The sequence below is a fragment of the Mustela nigripes genome, chromosome 11, assembly GCF_022355385.1.
Source record: "Mustela nigripes isolate SB6536 chromosome 11, MUSNIG.SB6536, whole genome shotgun sequence".
Lineage (NCBI taxonomy): Eukaryota > Metazoa > Chordata > Mammalia > Carnivora > Mustelidae > Mustela > Mustela nigripes.
The window spans coordinates 35,462,565-35,482,519 of NC_081567.1; the positions used below are offsets into that span (position 1 = coordinate 35,462,565).

At 46.7% G+C, this 19,955-nt stretch overlaps 1 protein-coding gene across 7 annotated transcripts in view; it reads left to right on the forward strand.

Annotated features, from left to right (window-relative positions):
- The first annotated feature begins 58 nt into the window (after positions 1 to 58).
- Positions 59 to 19,955, forward strand: part of ANKS3 (ankyrin repeat and sterile alpha motif domain containing 3) — a 37,846-nt gene continuing 17,949 nt past the window's right edge. For 3 of the 7 annotated variants that reach the window (XM_059415421.1, XM_059415423.1, XM_059415422.1), the window contains exons 1-5: positions 59 to 281; positions 3,095 to 3,266; positions 5,584 to 5,782; positions 5,981 to 6,102; positions 7,291 to 7,372. In XM_059415421.1, the coding sequence (XP_059271404.1) occupies positions 3,097 to 3,266; positions 5,584 to 5,782; positions 5,981 to 6,102; positions 7,291 to 7,372 (573 nt within the window). In that variant the 5' untranslated portion in view covers positions 59 to 281; positions 3,095 to 3,096. Of the gene's footprint in view, positions 496 to 3,094; positions 3,267 to 5,583; positions 5,783 to 5,980; positions 6,103 to 7,290; positions 7,373 to 19,955 lie in introns of those variants that run through there. The other 4 variants (XM_059415420.1, XM_059415419.1, XM_059415418.1 and 1 more) reach the window with 4 other exon arrangements.

Genomic DNA, 19,955 nt, shown 5'->3' on the forward strand with positions numbered 1-19,955 from the left:
TGGACGTCACCCAGCGAGCCGGGCGAGCTGACCGGAAGGTTCGGGTGCGGGAGGGACGAATTGCACCGCGGCCCCGGGAGCTGCCCCGGAGTCCCGCGAGCGTCCCGGCGTGCTCCGCGCCTCCCGCAACTACTTCCGGGGCGGGAGCGGCGCGGTGGGGTCCGGGCGGTGTGGCGGCGATCAGCGCGGAGGGTACCCGGGCGTGCCTGGTGGCGAGCGGACCGGCCGGAGGGCGTGCGGCGGCAACGGCGGCGGCGGCTGCTGCCCGGGGCCCAGCGCAGGTAGGCTGCTTGGCGGCTGGGCCCCCCGTATGGTGCCGGCACCTGCAAACCCGCCGCGCGAGTTTCTGACTGCGTTACCCCGTAAGCAGCCGCGCGGCGGGGACTACAGAGCCACGTGCCGTCTAGAGTTACCGGAAGGAGGCGTCAAGGGACATCAGTGCAGTCGCGGCTCGGGGTGCTCCCGAACGACCCTCCCCAGGGCCTGAGAACCAGGGTGGGTACCCCGGTCCCCGCGAAGGGCACACGCGCCGGGACGAGACTTCTTCCCTGTAGACGTGGAGGCCTACCACCAGCGTCATTATTTTTTAGTTAGGGTTTTTGGTCGCTGAGCAAGAACACGCATACTCGTTTTATTTATAACAAATACCCCGTCCTTGTAGAGTTTGTGTCATGTGGTGGGGTGATAAAGGCAGTAGCCATAGCTTTGTGTGCCCTTGGCATCCGAGTTCTCCCTCTCCAGGCCCCTTGAGCCGGTCTGGGTGTGATTGCCACCCTGCAGGGTGTCAGCTGTGTGAGCCTCCCTCCAGTGATGGGAGAAAGAAACCACGTGGGCTCCACTCCAGAGAAGGCATTCGGAGTAGAAGAGACACACCAGTTGGAGGCTTGAGGGTTGTACTGAAAGGCCCTGAACAGGCACTCAGCTTTTTTGTGTTCTTATCCAGTATCTTTTGGCCACGACTGTTCAGGTTGAGGTTTCTCGCCTGCAAAGTGAGACAACTGGTTGAGCTCAAGCTCTGCAGGTGCGAGGAGGTGCTCGTGGCACCAGAACGCAGGGCTTTGCCCTGAACTCCGATACCTGCAGCCCCCCTCACATGTGCACATAGTCTGGCCAAATTGGTGGCTTGTTGCTTGTTTGGGTATCTCAGCTTGTTACCTGGAGCTTAGAAGCATTCCTCAGTAGAGACTGAGGTCCTAGAGGCACCTGTGAATTGCTGGGGCAGCTTTAGGCCATCTGAATGGACCCAACCTTTGTTTTCTCCCTTTTCTATACTTGTTTCCTTGTTCTCTCCCACCCATTGTATAGTAGGAGACAGATGTTACTCTTGAACCTCAAGGTTCTAATAAAAAGTATTGATTTGGTTAGGATTCCCAGGATAAGGGACTATCATAATCACAGGCTTTTCATCCTGGTGCTGTTCCATCTGTGGGAAAGTTCCCTCACCCCACCAATTTACTAGTCTATGACCCCCCGTCCCATCCCCGCCCGCCTTCTTTCCCACTTTCAAGGAATTCATAGTTGGATTCGTACTCAGTTAACGTTTGCTGAACACCAATCAGCAAGTTTCTGTGCTGGGACTTTCAAGATTTGTTTAAAAAAATTTTTTTTCTTGCAGGTTTTATTTATTTGAGAGAGAGTGTGTGAGAGAAAGGGATCATGAGCAGGGGTGGGGTGGAGAGGGGGAATGTAGAGGGAAACGCAGACTCTGCACCAAGCAGAGAGCCTGATGTGGGGCTCAATCCTAGGACCCTGGGATCATGACCTGAGCTGAATTGACTGAGCCACCCAGGCGCCATATTTGTTTTAAAAAAATTTTTTTAAAGATTATATTTATTTATTTGACAGAGAGAGAGACAGCGAGAAAGGGAACATAAGCCAGGAGAGAAGGAGAGGGAGAAGCAGGCTTCCTGCCAAGCAGGGAGCCCAATGTGGGGCTTGATCCCAGAACCCTGGGATCATGACTAGAGCTGAAGGCAGATGCTTAACCACTGAGCCACCCAGATGCCCTTGTTTAAAATTTTTATACAGTAAATTCATTCATTTGGTGTTTGGGTCTGTGAGTTTTGATGTATAGAGTCAACATACCCACCAATCAGGATACAGAGTAGATACATTACCCCCAGATTCCCTCTTGCTCTCCCTTCATGGTTCCCCTATTCCTAATCCCTAGTACCACTGATCTGTCCTCCAGCCCTTCAGTTTTGTTTTTTCTAAAATGTCATATGTCATATAAGTGGAATCATACAGTAGGTAGCCTTTGAGTCTGGCTTCTGTTGGCACAGTTGTGTTTGAGATCCATTCCTATATTGTGCATATCAACTGTTCCTTCTGCTTATTACTAGCATTTCATCATATGCTGTTCTACCATTTATTTGTCCATTTTTCCATGTGTTTACACAGCAGCCCTTTGAGTTATGTCTGCATTAGACAACAAGGAACTGGAGACTGGAGATGTTAAGTAGCAGAGCTAAATTCTGCTCTAACTCCAAGTCCAGGGCTCTTTGTCACCCCACCCAAGGAGTGATTTGGTCCAGTGACTCAATTAGCATTTCTTGACTTCCCATCCAAGAGGTTGTTGGGCTTTCTGAGTTGCTGGAGAATTCCCTTTGCAGAACTGGGGCCTGAGGGTTGATGAAGGGAAGTATTCATTGCAGCGTGTGACTCACCGTATATGCTATTCTTCTGTCTTGTGACAAGCTCACCAGTATTAGCAGGATGGAGCTGCCCAAACCCGTGAAGTATTTAATGAAAATTTTCTTTTTTTTTAAGAACTAATTTACTTATTTGACAGAGTACAAACAGGGGGAATGGCAGAGGAAGAGGGAGAAGCAGGCCCCCCACTGAGCAAGGAGCCCAAGCAGGGCTCCCTCCCAGGACCCTGTGATCATGACCTGAGCCAAAGGCTGACGCCCAACCGACTGAGCCACCCAGGCGCCCTAATGAAACTTTTCTAAGTCTGTCCCAGGAGTTGATTGCATTGAATCTGCTAGAGTAGTGCCATAGCTGCTCTCTGCCGGTAGGAGTGAGACCATTCTGTTTTAGTCGCTGAAACAACCAGAAAGGAAAGACCTGACCCTTGGATCTCCCTCTGTAGTGATGTCGGAGCTCAGCGATGAAGCCAGTGAGCCGGAGCTCCTGAACCGCAGCTTGTCCATGTGGCACGGGCTGGGGGCTCAGGTCAGCTGGGAGGAGCTGGCCGTCCCCTTGGATCTTCACACAGCTGCTTCCATCGGCCAGTACGAAGTGGTGAAGGAATGTGTGCAGCGGTAAGCGATCTCGGGAAACGTTTCTTCTACCTAGATTTTGAGTCGTGTCTCTGTGTCTTCAGATCCCAGGCAGAGCTGTCCGTAAGCTCATGGGGCCTCCGCAGTCGTAGATGTTCCGCGCACACTGATCAATCCCTGCGCCTGTCAGTAATGATTTATGCTGGACACTAATAACGAAGTCAGTTTGTATTCCTCGGAAGAAAGAGAGGGTTTAAACTGCATAGGCTTAGGAGACGTTTCAGGTTTTCTTTAGAGTCATTTTATGTTTTTTATGAATTGCAGAAATGTTCAAGCAAAACAAAAAGAAAGTTAGAAAATGATGCCCTGTGGTCTTCTTTCCCCAGAAGGTTCATTTTTACATCTTTTGCCTTCCTGCCCCTTCAAGCTTTTGCCATAGAAGAGGACAAGGTGGGGGTTTATCTTCCTCTATGGGGATTACCCCCCTGCAATCTTACACATGTTAATGTGGTTTTCGGAGGAGGATTCATCTCCTCCCCTCAACCCCCTTTCCTACCTACCTCCTTGTTGCAGTTTTGCATTGACAACTCGGAGAAACAACCTGTGTCCATACCCTTGTGTGCCTTTTTCAGTTCCTGGGGAGCCAAAGCAAAGCCTCGTGTAAGCCCCAGGTTTGGTTCCCAAGTCACAGCCTTCACTTACAGCCTATCGAGTACAAGTGCAGGCCTGTGGTAAGGGACAGTCTGTTGTACTCCTGTTCCAGGTGGCCTTACAGATGTGCATCTGGGTACACAGGCAGCGCTTCCTTCACAGGGTCGCTGAGATCCCAGTTACAATGGCTTCTTTGGCATTCTTGGGCTTTTAAGCCTTCGGGTGTGCGGTTTGAGTGCACAGTCCCGAATGGCTCCACAGGGGAGAGGGGAAGTGTTTGTGCTCTGATTGGGATTGTGGCCCTACCTGACACCAAAGCTCGCCGACGATAAGCATAGACCAGGAGCGTGAAGGCAGAGGAGGCCTCCCAGGGAGGACTGAGCACAACTAGACATGTCAGAGCCTCAGAGATGCTCTGCCAAGGGCAAGTTCTCCACGTGGAGCTGAGCGCTCCCTCAGTGAATGGCGCGTGGCCAGGATAAACTGATCTCTGTGTGCTCTCCCAGCCAGTGGCCGCCACTGCATCCCCGGGACCAGGACTTTCTGGAATGGCTGCCTGGGCATCCCAGAGACTTTAGAAAATGCTAGGGAATGGAAAATAATTTTCTGGTGTGGCTTCCTATGTGCATACCTCTGAGAGGCATAGACTGTGGATCGATTGTTTGTTGTCACCACTGGAGGCAGGGATTGTGTGAGAGGAGAGGCCATGGGGCGTGAACTCTTTTTTTTCTTTTTTCTTTTTTGCCTATTTATTTGACAGACAAAGATCACAAGTAGGCAGAGAGGCAGGCGGAGGTGGGGGGAACAGGCTCCCTGCTGAGCAGAGAGCCCAATGCGGGGCTTGATCCCAGGACCCTGGGATCACGACCTGAGCGGAAGGCAGAGGCTTTAACCCACTGAGCCACCCAGCTGCCCCGGGGCGTGAACTCTTCAGGCTGTCCTGGAAGTGGATGTGATTTCCATCCCCCAGCCCCAGACTCTGGGCTGGGAAGCCCATGTTTTTTCCCTATGGCAAATGCTTTTCCGGAATTTTGATGGAAATTAATGAGAAAGATAGGATTCTCTGGTCAGTGATTTTTAAAGAATGTTGCTGTAGGATGGGGTGACAAGCGAGAAATTGTCCTTTCTCTGAGTCCCTTCCCCTTTCCCTGTCCACCCAGCCCCACACTAGCAGATTCTGGCCTGTTGGTAGAAGGCAGTCAAGGCTCCAGGTCACAGTTCCTTGATTCTAGCACTCCTGATAGTCCAGCCAGATCATTCTCCCCTGGGGACCCATGCATGTAGGGTAACCAGTTAGCCATGTCCCTTCCTCCATCCCATAGATGCCAGTAGCTTTTCCTTCCCCAGTTGTGACAACTAGTAATGTTTTCAGACTTTGCCATATGCCAGAAATTACCCCTAGTTGAGAACCATCTGTGTAGCTGGGGGTAGGACAGAAGAGTTGCTGGCCTTGGGGTGGGGCGGGGACAGTGAGATTGTGCAGTTGGAGGAGGAGGATGGCTCTGAGGACTTGGCAGAGGCGGCTGTACAGCGAACCAAACGGTTTCCGCACCTGCCTCCCCTCCCCCGTGATGTCCAGGGTGGCAGGTAACCTCTGCTTCCTGGCTGTAGTTCCCACTCTTTGTCTTGGCCCGGCCTCGCTGCCAGCTTTGCTAAACCTCCCGTGTGAGATGGCTGGACGTGGCTGGCATCTCTTGCGTTTGTTTAGGAGAGAGTTAGATTTGAATAAGAAGAATGGTGGTGGCTGGACCCCGCTGATGTATGCCTCCTACATCGGACACGATACCATCGTGCACCTGCTGCTGGAGGCGGGGGTGAGCGTGAACGTGCCGACCCCAGAAGGGCAGACTCCGCTGATGCTGGCTTCCAGCTGTGGCAACGAGAGCATCGCCTACTTTCTCCTCCAGGTGAGCGCCGAGGGGACTCAGGCCCAGAAATGCGTGGGGCTCCTGGCCGCTCTGGCAGAGACGTGAGCCGCTGCAGACCATGGCGTACGTGTGCTTGCTCTCATAGCCACTTGGATTCTTGCACTGCGACGGCCTGGAGCACGCCCGCCCCGCACAGAGGAGCTGAGGCTGTAACGAGCGTTCTGTGTTCTCTTGAAGCAAGGTGCCGAGCTGGAAATGAAGGACATTCAAGGCTGGACTGCCCTCTTCCACTGCACCAGCGCTGGGCACCAGCAGATGGTCAAGTTCCTTTTGGACAGTGGAGCGAATGCCAACGTGAGGTGATTACCAGGTCTTTCGTGGTCGTTCTAGCTCTGAGGAGGGCAGCTAGGGAGGCAGCCGCGGGCCGGAGTGCAGAGTAGCCCCCTCCTTGGGCAGAGGTGACAGGCCTGCCCAGGTGTGGGAAGCTTTTGGGTAGTCCCAGCTTCTTCCTGCATCTGTCAGGGGACACTGGGTGCAGCACTTTCAGTGCCCTAAGCCTCATTTTCTTTATCTGAGAATGGGATACCAATACCTCTGTCACAGAGGAATTGTTGTTCGAGGAATTATGTGTTTGTCATACACCAGGGCCTGGTGGCCTAGCGAACGGCATTTGATTGACACTAAATGCTAATTCCTTTTTCCTTCTTGTCTTTTGTCTATATCCGGTGAACTGATGCTTAAAAGCAGCGTTCATTTTTATAAGCTGGAAGCTGTGTTGTCTAAAGCAGTCAGCACAGCCTGTACCAACCCAGCTTCTGGCAGGCATGGTGCATGCCCCTGGCTGCAGTCACCCCCTGTAAGATGCACCAGAGTTTCACATGCCACTGAAAAAGAAATGCCACTGATTAAAATGCCACTTGCCTACTGAATTTAAGATAAAATCTGACCTCAGAGATATTAAAATGTGAAAATGCTATGTTTTGGAATGGGTTTTAGCTTGGTTCCTATCTTCTAGACCAGCGCGAGAGAAGCGAGGGTCAGGAGGCATCTGTAGACAGCACTGGGCGAATCGGAACCAAGCACAAAAATAAGCATCAGATCCTAGGCAAAGTAAGGACATTGTAGATGACTAGTCCTGGAGCTTTTGGGAGGGTTCCTGGAGAATGATGAGCTCAAAAGATCGGATCTGGTTAGGTAGACGGGTGATGTTGGCTTTCTGTGTGCAGTGAAAGGCAACCGCTGCTTTTCGCTTGTAACTGAAATGGAGATTTAAGAGATGGCCCATGGAAGTAGCTTAGAGGGAGTGAAGAGTGGGAGACAGATTGTGTTGAGGAAGAAAGACTAGAGCTGGTGGTAGAAACAAAGATTTATGAGGTTCAGGTATCGATAGGAACTTTTCTTATGTCTCCCTGTTCGTTCTGGGGGGAGGGAGACCTCGATGCTTAGGGACGGGAGATGGGCCAGCTTGGGTTGGTCTGCGGCAGGAAAGCTTCTGCCTGGCTGAACTCCTCTCCGCTAATTGTCTGGCCACGGCCTCTGTCTTGCAGGGAACCAGTGTATGGATTTACTCCTTTGATGGAAGCAGCTGCCGCTGGCCATGAAATAATTGTGCAGTATTTTCTCAATCATGTAAGTGACCCCTGTTTATTAGCTTACAGTTGAGTTACAGCAGGTGAGGAGTCCTGTCCCTAAAGTGTGAGCTGTAACAATTTTCTGCTGCACGGAAGTAGCTGTTCTTTGTTTATTCATACATTTTTATTGTGTCTACTGATGCCAAGTGTTGAGCAATGCTCGGGGGTACAGTGGTGAGTGAAAAAGATACCTATGCCTTAATAATTTTGAAAATGCTATTATTTGTGAAGTATGGAAAATATATTTTAAAAAATAGATAACACTTACCATCCCATCACTTAAAAACATCATGGAGAGTAAGAAGCTAAGATCTTCCTCCCTTTTCAACCACCCATGGTTCCTCCCCAAGATGCCCACTTGGTTTGGTAAAGAGACAGCCGGGGACTTCTCTGCTTAGGAAGGCCTGTCTCCAGACAGGTGTGCACACATTGCTTTTTTTTTTTTTTTTTTAATGATTTTATTTATTTATTTGACAGAGAGAAATCACAAGTAGATGGAGAGGCAGGCAGAGAGAGAGAGGGAAGCAGGCTCCCTGCTGAGCAGAGAGCCCGATGTGGGACTCGATCCCAGGACCCTGAGATCATGACTTGAGCCGAAGGCAGCGGCTTGACCCACTGAGCCACCCAGGCGCCCCTGCTTTTTGTTTTGAACAGAGTGGGATTCCACTGTGTGTTGATAGCTTTTAGAAAATTGCTTAATATGCCATAGACATTTTCTCCTTGTATCCCATGTATATCTGAGCCATCATTAATTTAGTTCCTTATTCATTGAAATTTAAGTTTCTGACATTTTACAGTTATGAACAGTGCTCCAGGAACTCTCTCGATACGGGCAGCTTCAGCCTAGATGCAGGTCCACCGCGCTTCTGTAGGAAAGATTGCTGGTGTTTGCACGAGATGTTTATTAATAGACAATAGACAAATAGACAATTTAAACATGGGCAAGGATATGAATAGACATTTCTCCAAAAATGATTTATAGATGGCCGGTAAGCACATGAACAAATCCTTGACCTCATTAGTCGTCTGGGAAGTGCAGATCAAAAGTGCAGGGGCGTCTGTAGTAAAGGAAGATGCTAACAAGAGTCGAGGAAGATGTGGGGACGTTGGAACCTCGCACACGGCTGGTGGGAGGGCGAAATGACGCGGCCTCTCTGGAGGACAGTCTGCCAGGGCCGCACACGGTTTTAAACACAAAGCTACTGTCTAACCCCGCCGTTCTCCTAGGTATAAACCCAAGGGAACTGAAAATAGGTCCACACAAAAACTTACACACAAATGTCTGTAGCAGTGCTATTCGTAGTAGCCAAAAGGTGGAGGCCCACGTGTCCGTCAGCTGGCAGGTGGAGCAGCGAAGCGGTCGCTCCGCACACGGGAGTGTCCCTCGGCTGGAGACAGGAGTGAAGTTCCGACCCCCACAATACGGATGAGCCTTGAAAATGTTACCCTCGGTGGGAGGATGCAGACACCGACGACCATGTAATGTATGGTTCGTTGTTTTTGTTTTTTCAAGGTTTTATTTATTCATTTGACAGGCAGAGAAGCAGGCAGAGAGAGAGGAGGAAGCAGGCTTCTTGCTGAGCAGAGAGCCCGATGCGGGGTTCAATCCCAGGACCCTGGGATCACGACCTGAGCCAAAGACAGAGGCTTTAACCCACTGAGCCACCCAGGCGCCCCTTGTTTTTTTTTTTTTTTTTTTTGAAGATTTTGTTTGTCAGAGAGCCACACAAGCAGAGGGAGGGGTAGTGGGAGAAGCAGGCTTCCCGCTAAGCAGGGAGCCTGATGCAGGGCTCGATCCCAGCACTGTGGGATCATGATCTGAGCCAAAGGCAGAGTCTTCACCGACTGAGCCCCCCAGACCCCCCATGTATGATTCTTTTTATACGAAGTATCCTGACTGAGCAAATTTGTAGAGCTAGAAAGCAGAGTAATGCTGATCTACTAATGCCGGCGGCAGAGGGTGAGTTGGGAGGGCGGGCGGGAAGGGATGGTGGGAAATGAGAAGAACGGGGAGAGGGTGGTGGTGAACGGATGCAGGATTTCTTTTTAGAGTGAGGAGAACGTTCTGAAATTCATTGTGGTGATGGTCGTGCGCCAGTGAATTAATTATCTACTGTGGGTGGGGGAATTGCATGGTATGTGAATTTTATTTTAATAAAGTTGTTAAGGGGCGCCTGGGTGGCTCAGTGGGTTAAAACCTCTGTCTTCGGCTCGGGTCATGATCTCAGGGTCCTGGACTTAGCGGGGAGCCTGCTTCCTCCTCTCTCTGCCTGCCTCTCTGCCTACTTTTGATCACTGTCTGCCAAATAAATAAATAGAATCTTAAAAAAAAAAATCTTTAAAGAAAAATAAAGTCATTAAAAAGTTCAGCAGGGTTGAAATACGAAGTCCTAGCAGGTTCCCACTGCAAAGGTTGTCTCTTTGGCCTCCCTCTCCAGTAATGTGTGCAGGTGCCCACTTTTTCATGTCTTCACCAAGCCCTGGAAGTTGCTCATCTTATGTTTTTGCCAGTGTGGTGGGAGAAAAGTAACAACTGTTTTGTTTTATAGTTATCAGTGAGGTTGAACATTTAAAAATGCATTTATTGGCATTTTTGTATTTATGATTTGTCTCTTTTTGGGGGTCCACTTTATTGGATAGTTTAGCATAATAAAATGTTAACATGCTATCTTTCTTTAAAAAAAGAATCCAAATGCCCCCCAAGGGCGCCTGAGTGGCTAAGTCAGTGAATTGTCTGACTCCTGGTTTTTGCTCTGGTCACGATCTCAGAGTCGTGGGGTCGAGCCTGGTGTCAGGCGGAGCCAGGAGCTTGAGGTTTTCTCTCCCCCTCTCCCTCTCCCCTTCCCCCCATCCTGCGCGCACATAGACTTCAGAAAAAAGGAAAAAGGGGCGCCTGGGTGGCTCAGTGGGTTAGGCCGCTGCCTTCGGCTCAGGTCATGATCTCAGGGTCCTGGGATTGAGTCCCGCATCGGGCTCTCTGCTCAGCGGGGAGCCTGCTTCCTCCTCTCTCTCTGCCTGCCTCTCTGCCTATTTGTGATCTCTCTCTGTCAAATAAATAAATAAAATCTTTAAAAAAAAAAAAAAAAAAAAAAAAAGAAAAAAGGAAAAAGAAGGACTTGGGAACGGTACCCTTGTGTGGTAAAACTAGACATGAGACTGAGGGGGTACAGGAGCCTGCCCGCCCCCTTTGCCTTGCTCTCTGGTCTCCCCCACCATGGCTGCCGCTCAGCTCACTCGCTCTTCCTTGCTCTCTGTCTTCCTTTCTCTGTCTTTCTTTCCCTCTCTCCCTCCCTTGCTCCCTCCATTCATTTACTTATTGTTTATTTCCCTTCCTTCTCTCTCTCTCTTCCTCTTGGAGATCGTTCTGTATTCCTGTATCATAATCTTCCTTCTCTCTCTTTTCTTCATGGCGGCGCAACACTTCCTTGGAGGGATGAATCAGAGGTTGGTTGACAGTGGAAGTAAGTCGTTGCCAGCCACTGGCTGTCACATTCAGTGTGGAGACTTCCTGCACACACCTCTCTGCACACGTGTGTGACCACATCTGTCCAGTTCAGTACCCAAGGTAGAATTTTCCATGGAATGTAAGTCCGGTCTTAACAAAGGATTGTCCACTTACCATCTGAAGAGCAAATTGTACCAACTTACACTCCTTCCACAGCAGCAAGAATTATGAATTTAAATTTGAAGTACTTTGAACTTACAGAAAAGTACAGATGATAATATTATTCCACACACGTGACCCCAAAGTGACCCCTAAGCAGATGTTGATCTGCAGCTTTCCTGCCCCTGGTTTTCTGCTTTCACCACACACCGTGTCCTTAAGGAGGGCACGGGTTGTTCGGTGGTTCGATGTAAAGATTTATGTAGTAACATGTCAGACTGTGTGCATCTTTCAGCAGTGTGCTGGTGTGTGTGGGCCCAATTCACTCATTTTTTTTTTTTTTAAGATTTTATTTATTTATTTGACAGAGATCACAAGTAGGCAGAGAGGCAGGCAGAGAGAGAGGGAGAGAAGCAGGCTCCCTGCCAAGCAGAGAGCCCGATGCGGGTCTTGATCCCAGGACTCAGATCATGACCTGAGCCGAGGGCAGAGGCTTTAACCCACTGAGCCACGCAGGCGCCCCCCTGTGCACTCATTTTGACAGCTCTGTGTGTGTTGGACGTCTGAGTGTTTGACCTTCATCTGTTCCTCTTTTAGTGGACATTTCAGTGGTGTCTACTTTGCTGTTCCCGACAGGGCTGCAGTTCCCATTTCACACCTGTCTTCTCAAGCATGTGGGAAGGCATTTCAAAGAAATCAGGATGTATTCTTCACGTTAGACGTTTCAGTGTGCAGGCTGAGTGAGTCTGCACTAGAGAGTAGTAACTGACTTTCCTCCATGGTCAGCCTGATTTATGTCCTGATAGTGTTTTGGAGTTCTTGTCTCTGACACCTGCAGGAACACGTGGTACCTGGTATCACATGAGCTGTCTCCTGTTGATTTTTGCCTTTCTCCAATGTCAGTGAGGTTCAGCATCTCTTTTTCTTCTTTTTTAAATTAACATATAATGTATTATTTGCCCCAGAGATCCAGGTCTGTGAATCATCAGGCTCACACATTTCACAGTGCTCACCATAGCACATACCCTCCCCAGTGTCCATCACCCAGCCACCCTCTCCCTGCCTCCCCCACCCCCCAGCAGCCCTCAGTTTGTTTTGTGAGATTAAGAATCTCTTGTGGTTTGGGCGCCTGGGTGGCTCAGTGGGTTAGGCCTCTGCCTTCGGCTCAGGTCATGATCTCAGGGTCCTAGGATCGAGTCCTGCATCGGGCTCTCTGCTTGGTGGGGAACCTGCTTCCTCCTCTCTCTCTCTGCCTGCCTCTCTGCCTACTTGTGATCTTGCTCTGTCAAATAAATAGATAAAATCTTAAAAAAAAAAAAAAAAGAATCTCTTGTGGTTTGTCTCCCTCCTGATCCCATCTTGTCTCATTTTTTCCCTCCCTACACCGCACGACCCCCCCCACTGCCTCTCAATTTTCCTCATATCAGTGAGATCATTTGATAATTGTCTTTCTCTGATTGACTTATTTCACTTAACGTAATACCCTCTTGTTCCATCCATGTCATTGCAAATGGCAAGATTTTGGGGTTTTTTGTTTTTTTTTTTTTTTTTCTGATGGCTGCATAGTCTTCTATTTTATTTATATACCACATCTTCTCTATCCATTTATCTGTTGATGGACATCTAGGTTCTCTCCATAGTTTGGCTATTGTGGACATTGCTGCTATAAACATTCAGATGCATGTGCCCCTCTGGATCACTACATTTGTATCTTTAGGGTAAATACCCAGTAAGATTGCTGGGTAGTAGGGTAGCTCTATTTTCAACTTTTTGAGGAACCTCCATGCTGTTTTCCAGAGTGGCCGCACCCACTTGCATTCCCCCCAACAGTGTAGGAGGGTTCCCCTTTCTCCACATCCTCACCAACACCTGTCCTTTCCTGACTTGTTAATTTTAGCTATTCTGACTGGTGTGCAGTGATATCTCACTGTGGTTTTGATTTGTATTTCCACGATGCTGAGTGATGTGGAGCACTTTATCATGTGTCTGTTGGTCATCTGGATGTCTTCTTTGCCGAAATGTCTGTTCATATTTTTGGCCATTTCTTTTCTTTTCTTTTAAATTTTGTTTATTTATTTGACAGAGATCACAAGTAGGCAGAGAGAGGCAGGCAGAGAGAGTGGGGGAAGCAGGCTCCCTGCTGAGCAGAGAGTCCCATGTGGGGCTCGACCCCAGGACCCTGAGATCATGACCTGAGGCAGAGGCTTAACCCACTGAGCCACCCAGGCGCCCCTTTTGGTCATTTCTTGATTGGATTATTTGTTCTTTGGGTGTTGAGTTTTATAAGTTCTTTATAGATTTTGGATACTAGCCCTTTATCTGATATGTCATTTGTGAATGTCTTCTCCCATTCTGTCAGTTGTCTTTTGGTTTTGTTGATTGTTTCCTTTGCTGTGCAAAAGCTTTTGATCTTGGTCCCAGTAGTTCATGATTGCTCTTGCTTCCCTTGCCTTTGTTGATGTATCCAGGAGGAAGTTGCTGTGGCTGAGGTCAAAGAGGTTGCTGCCTGTGTTCTTGTCAAGGATTTGGATGAATTCCTGTCTCACATTGAGGTCTTTCATCCATTTTGAGGCTATTTTTGTGCGTGCTATAAGGAAATGGTCCAGTGTCATTCTTCTGGAGATGGCTGTCCAATTTTCCCAGCACCATTTGTTGAAGAGACTTGTCTTTTTTCCATTGGACATTTTCCTGCTTTGTTGAAGACTGGTGGACCATAGAGTTGAGGGTCCATTTCTGGGTTCTCAGTTCTGTTCCATTGATCTATGTGTCTGTTTTTGTGCCAGTACATCATCCTGTCTTGATGATTATGGCTTTGTAATAGAGCTTGTAGTCTGGAATTGTGATGCCACCATTCCTCTGGCTATTCGGGGTCTTTTCTGGTTCCATATAAATTTCAGGGTTACGTGTTCCATTTCTTTGAAAAAAATAGATTTAAAAAAAATATTTTATTTATTTATTTGACAGAGAGAGAGAGATCAAAAGTAGGCGGAGAGAGAGGAAGGGAAGCAGGCTCCCTGCTGAGCAGAGAGCCTGATGCGGGACTCTATCCCAGGACCCTGGGATCATGACCAGAGCCAAAAGCAGAGGCTTAACCCACTGAGCCACCCAGGAGCCCCCAAATTGATGGTATTTTGATAGGGATTGCATTAAATATAGGTTGCTTTAGGTACATAGACATTTTCACAATATTTTATCTTCCAATCCATGAGCATGGAATATTTTTCCATTTATTTGTGTCTTCCTCAATTTCTTTCACGAGTACTTTATAGTTTTCTGAGTAGAGATTCTTTGCCTCTTTGGTTAGGTTTATTCCTAGGTATCTTACAGTTTTGGGTGCAATTGTAAATGGGATTGACTCCTTAATTTCTCTTTCTTCTGTCTTGCTATTGGTATATAGAAATGCACCTGGTTTCTGTGCATGGATTTTATATCCGGACACTTTACTGAATTCCTGTATGAGTTCTAGCAGTTCTGGGGTGGATTCTTTTGGGTTTTCCACATAAAGTATCCTATCATCTGCAAAGAGTGAGAGTGACTTCTTTGCCGATTAGGATGCCTTTAATTTCTTTTTGTTGTCTGATTGCTGAGGCTAGGACTTCTAGTACAGTGTTGAATAGCAGTGGTGATAGTGGACATCCCTGCCATATTCCTGACCTTAGGGGAAAAAGCTGTCAGTTTCTCCCCATTGAGAATGATATTCGCTGTGGGTTTTGCATAGATGGCTTTGATGATATTGAGGTTTGTACCCTCTATGCCTACACTGTGAAGAGTTTTGATCAAGAAAGGTTGCTGTACTTTGTCAAATGCTTTTTCAGCATTTGAGCGTATCATATGGTTCTTGTTCTTTATTAATGTATTGTATCACACATTGTTTGATTTGCGGGTGTTGAATCAACCTTGCAGCCCAGGAATAAATCCCATTTAGTTGTGGTGAATAATCCTTTTAATGTACTACTGTTGGATCCTATTGGCTATTATTTTGGTGAGAATTTTTGTATCCACGTTCATGGAGGATATTGGTCTGTAATTCTCCTTTTTGATGGGTTCTTTGTCTGGTTTTGGAATCAAGGTAATGCTGGCCTCATAAAATGAGTTTGGAAGTTTTCCTTCCATTTCTATATCTTGGAACAGTTTCAGGAGAACAGGTATTAATTCTTCTTTAAATGTTTGTTAGAATTCCTCTGGGAAGCCGTCTGGCCCTGGGCTCTTGTTTGTTGGGAGATTTTTTTTTTTTTTGGACAGACAGAGACCACAGGTAGGCAGAGAGCCAGGCAGAGAGAGAGGAAGGAAAGCAGGCTCCCTGCTGAGCAGAGAGACCGATGCGGGGCTCGATCCCAGGACCCCCGGGATCATGACCTGAGCCGAAAGCAGAGGCTTCAACCCACTGAGCCACCCAGGCACCCCTGTTGGGAGATTTTTGATGACAGCTTCAGTCTCCTTACTGGTTACGGGTCTGTTCAGGTTTTCTAGTTCTTCCTGGTTCAGTTTTGGTAGTTTATATGTCTCTAGGAATGCATCTATTTCTTCCAGATTGTCAAATTTACTGGTGTATTGTTGCTCATAATACATACTTATAATTGCTTGTATTTCTTTGGCGTTGGTTGTGATCTCTCTTTCATTCATGATTTTATTAATTTGTGTCCTTTCTCTTTTGGATAAGTCTGGCCAGGGGTTTCTCAATCTTATTTTTTCAAAGAACCAGCTCCTAGTTTTGTTGATTTGTTCTACTGTTCTTTTGGTTTCTATTTCTTAGATTTCTGTTCTGATCTTTCTTCTTCTTCTTCTCCTGCTGGGGTTAGGCTTTCTTTGCTGTTCTTTCTCCAGCTCCTTTAGGTGTAGGGTTAGGTTGTGTACTTGACACCTTTCTTATTTCTTGAGAAAGGCTTGTGTTGCTATTTAGTTTCCTCTCAGGACCACCTTTGCTGTGTCCCAAAGATTTTGAACAGTTGTGTTTTCATTTTCATTTGTTTCCATGAATTTTTTCCAATTCTCCTTTAATTTCCTGGTTGACCCATTCATTCCTTTTTTTTTTTTTTTTTAAGATTTTATTTATTTATTTGACAGAGAGAGATGACAAGCAGGCAGAGAGGCAGGCAGAGAGAGAGGAGGAAGCAGGCTCCCTGCTGAGCAGAGAGCCTGATTTGGGGCTCGATCCCAGGACCCTGGGATCATGACCTGAGCTGAAGACAGTGGCTTAACCCACTGAGCCACCCAGGCGTCCCTGACCCATTCATTCTTTAGTAGGATGCTCTTTAGCCTCCATGTATTCAAGTTCTTTCCAACTTTCCTCTTGTGATTGAGTTCTAGCTTCAGACCATTGTGGTCTGAAGATATGCAGAGAATAATCCAGTCTTTTGGTACTGGTTGAGACCTGATTTGTGACCCAAGATTGAGCTATTCTGGAGAATGTTCCATGTGCACTCGAGAAGAATGTGTATTCTGTTGTTTTGGGATAAAGTGTTCTAAATATATCTGTGATGTCTTTCTGGTCCAGTGTGTCATTTAAGTCCTTTATTTCCTTGTTGATCTTTTGCTTAGATGATCTGTCCATTTCAATGAGGGGGGTGTTAAAGTCACCTACTATTACTGTATTATTGTTGATGTGTTTCTTTTATTTTGTTATTAATTGGTTTATATATTTGACTGCTCCCATATTAGGGACATAGATCTTTAAAATTGTTAGATCTTCTTGTTGGACAGAATCTTAAGTATGATATAATGTCCTTCCTCATTTCTTGTTACGGTCTTTAGCTTAAAATCTAATTTATCTGATATAGGGACTGCTATCCCAGCTTTCTTTTGATGTCCATTAGCATGGTAATTTGTTTTCCACCACCTCACTTTAAATCTGGAGGTATCTTTGGGCCTAAAATGAGTTTCTCATAGACAGCATATCAATGGGTCTTGTTTTTCTAATCCATTCTGATACCCTGTGTCTTTTGATTGGGGCATTTAGCCCATTTACATTCAGGGTAACTTGAAAGATATGAATTCAGTGCCATTATATGGCCTGTAAGGTGACTGTTCCTGTGTGTGTGTGTGTGTGTGTGTGTGTATTTTTTTTTAAAGATTTTATTTATTCATTTGACAGAGATCACAAGTAGGCAGAGAGGCAGGCAGAGGGAGAGGGGAAAGCAGGCTCCCCACCTAGCAGGGAGCCCAATGTGGGGCCTGATCCCAGGAGCCTGGGACCACAACCCGAGCCAAAGGCAGACGCCCAACTGAATGAGCCACCCAGGCGCCCCAACTGTTTCTGTATATTGTCTCTGTTCCTTTCTGGTTTGTTACTTTTAGGCTCTCTCTTTGCTTAGAGGACCCCTTTCAATATTTCCAGGAGGGCTGGTTTGGTGTTTGCAAATTCTTTTAATTTTTATTCGTCCTGGAAGCTTTTTATCTCTCCTATTTTCATTGACAGCCTAGCTGGAGATAGTATTCCTGGCTGCATAGTTTTCTCATTTAGTGCTCTGAATATATCATGACAGTCCTTTCTGGCTTTCCAGATCTCTGTGGATAGGTCTGCAGCCAGTCTAATATTTCTACTGTTGTATGTTACAGACCTTTTGTCCTGAGCTGCTTTCAGGATTTTCTCTTTGTCACTGAGACTTGTAAGGTTTACTATTAGATGACAGGGTGTAGACCTCTTTTTATGGGTTTTGAGGAGGGGGTCTCTGTGCCTCTTGGATTTTTTTTCTGTACTTACTTAATGGTTATAATATTTATTTGCTTATTAACATCTTATTCTTATTTTATTATTTTCAGTGTTCCAAGATTGTTTATGCACCATACCCAGTGCTCCAAGCAGTATGTTTCCTCCTTAATACCCACCACCAGGCTCACCCATCCCATTACCCCCCTCCCTTCCAAAACCCTCAATTTGTTTCACAGAGTCCACGGTCTCTCATGTTTCATCTCCCCCTCCCAGTTTCCCCCAGTTCACTTTTCCTTTCCTTCTCCTAATGTCCTCCATGTTATTCCTTATGCTTCACAAGTAAGTGAAACTATATGATAGTTGACTTTCTGTACTTGACTTATTTCACTCAGCATAATCTCCAGTTCTGTCCATGTTGATTAAAAAAAGTTGGGTATTCAGTGCCTCCTGGATTTTGGTGCATGTCCCCTTTGCCAAATTAGGGAAATTCTCTGCTATAATTTGCTCCAGTATACCTTCTGCCCCCCCACTTTTCTTCTTCTGGGATCCCAATTACTCTGATACTGTTTTGTCTTATGGTATCACTTATCTCTCGAATTCTCCCCTCGTGGTCCAGTAGTTGTTTGTCTCTGTGTTGCTCAGCTTCTTTATTATCCATTATTTGGTCTTCCATATCACCAGTTCTCTCTTCTGCCTCATTTATCCTAGCAGTAAGAGCCTCCATTCTTGATTGCACCCCATTAATAGCTTTTTGATTTCAGCTTAGTTAAATTTTAGTTCTTTTATTTTTCTAGAAAAGGATTCTCGGGACACCTAGGTAGCGTCTGCCTTCGGCTCAGGTCATGATCCCAGGGTCCTGGGATCAAGTCCTGCATCAGTTGCCATGCTCAGCAGGGAGCCTGCTTCTTCCTCTGCCTGCTGGCCCCCTGCTTGTGCTCTCTCTCTCTCTGACAGATAAGTAAATTTAAAAAAAAAAAGGAATGGGATCCTCTAATACCTTCCATGCATTTTTCGAGCCCAGCTAGCCCCTTGATAATTTTCATTCTGAACTCTAGTTCTGACATATTATTGTTATTATTTTTTAAAGATCTTATTTATTTATTTGACAGAGATCACAAGTAGGCAGAGATGCAGGCAGAGAGAGGAGGAAGCAGGCTCCCTGCTGAGCAGAGAGCCCGATGTGGGACTCGATCCCAGGACCCTGGGATCATGACCTGAGCTGAAGGCAGAGGCTTTAACCCACTGAGCCATCCAGGCACCCTAGTTCTGAGATATTATTAATGTCCGTATTGATTAGGTCCCTTGCCATTGGTACTGCCTTTTTTTTTTTGGTCGCGAGTTTTTCTGCCTTTGTCATTTTATCCAGATAGGAATGGATGAATGAGGGGCACCTGAGTGGCTCAGTCATAAAGCGCCTACCTTTGGGTCAGGTCATGATCCCAGGGTCCTGGGAACAAATCCCACATTGGGCTCCCTGCTCAGCATGGAGCCTGCTTCTCCTGCTGTCCCTCCCTCTGCTTGTGTTCTCTCTTTGTCAAATGAATAAATAAAATCTTAAAAAAAAAAAATAGATGAATGAGAGAACAAAATGCTAAAAGGGTAGCAATGACCCCAGAAAAATATACACTAACCAAATCAGAAGAGACCTAAAACCAAGGGAGAATAAAGGTGTGTGTGTGTGTGTGTGTGTGTGTGTGTGTGTGTGTATGTGTATGAATGACTGATGAATGGAAGACAGCCACAGACTTGATTTTGGGTATATTTTGGTCTCTTAGAAGAAACTACCTCCCAAAATTTGAAAGAAAATCTTATCTATATAGATACAAAATTAAGGGTAAACATAATGAAGGGATGGAATATGACAGTAAAGAAGAAAATTTTAAAAGATTAAAAAAAAAAGATTAAGGGGCGCCTGGGTGGCTCAGTGGGTTAAGGCCTCTGCCTTCGGCTCAGGTCATGATCCCAGGGTCCTGGGATTGAGCCCCGCATCGGGCTCTCTGCTCGGCAGGGAGCCTGCTTCCTCCTTTCTCTCTCTGCCTGCCTCTCTGCCTACTTGTGATCTGTCAAATAAATAAATAAAATCTTTAAAAAAAAAAAAAAGATTAAGAAAAAATAAAATTTAAAAAATTTAACCTTGGAAGTCTAAGGCCATACCACCCTGAACACGCCCAATCTCGTCTGATCTCGGAAGCTAAGCAGGGTCAAGCCTGGCTAGTACTTGGAGGGGAAAGACTAAAGGATCATTGAAAGAAAGCTGTGAAGTTTGTGTGTTGCTTTCCCCTATCTCTGGAGTTCCGTAATTCTCACTGATCAGTGCACTTCGTCTTG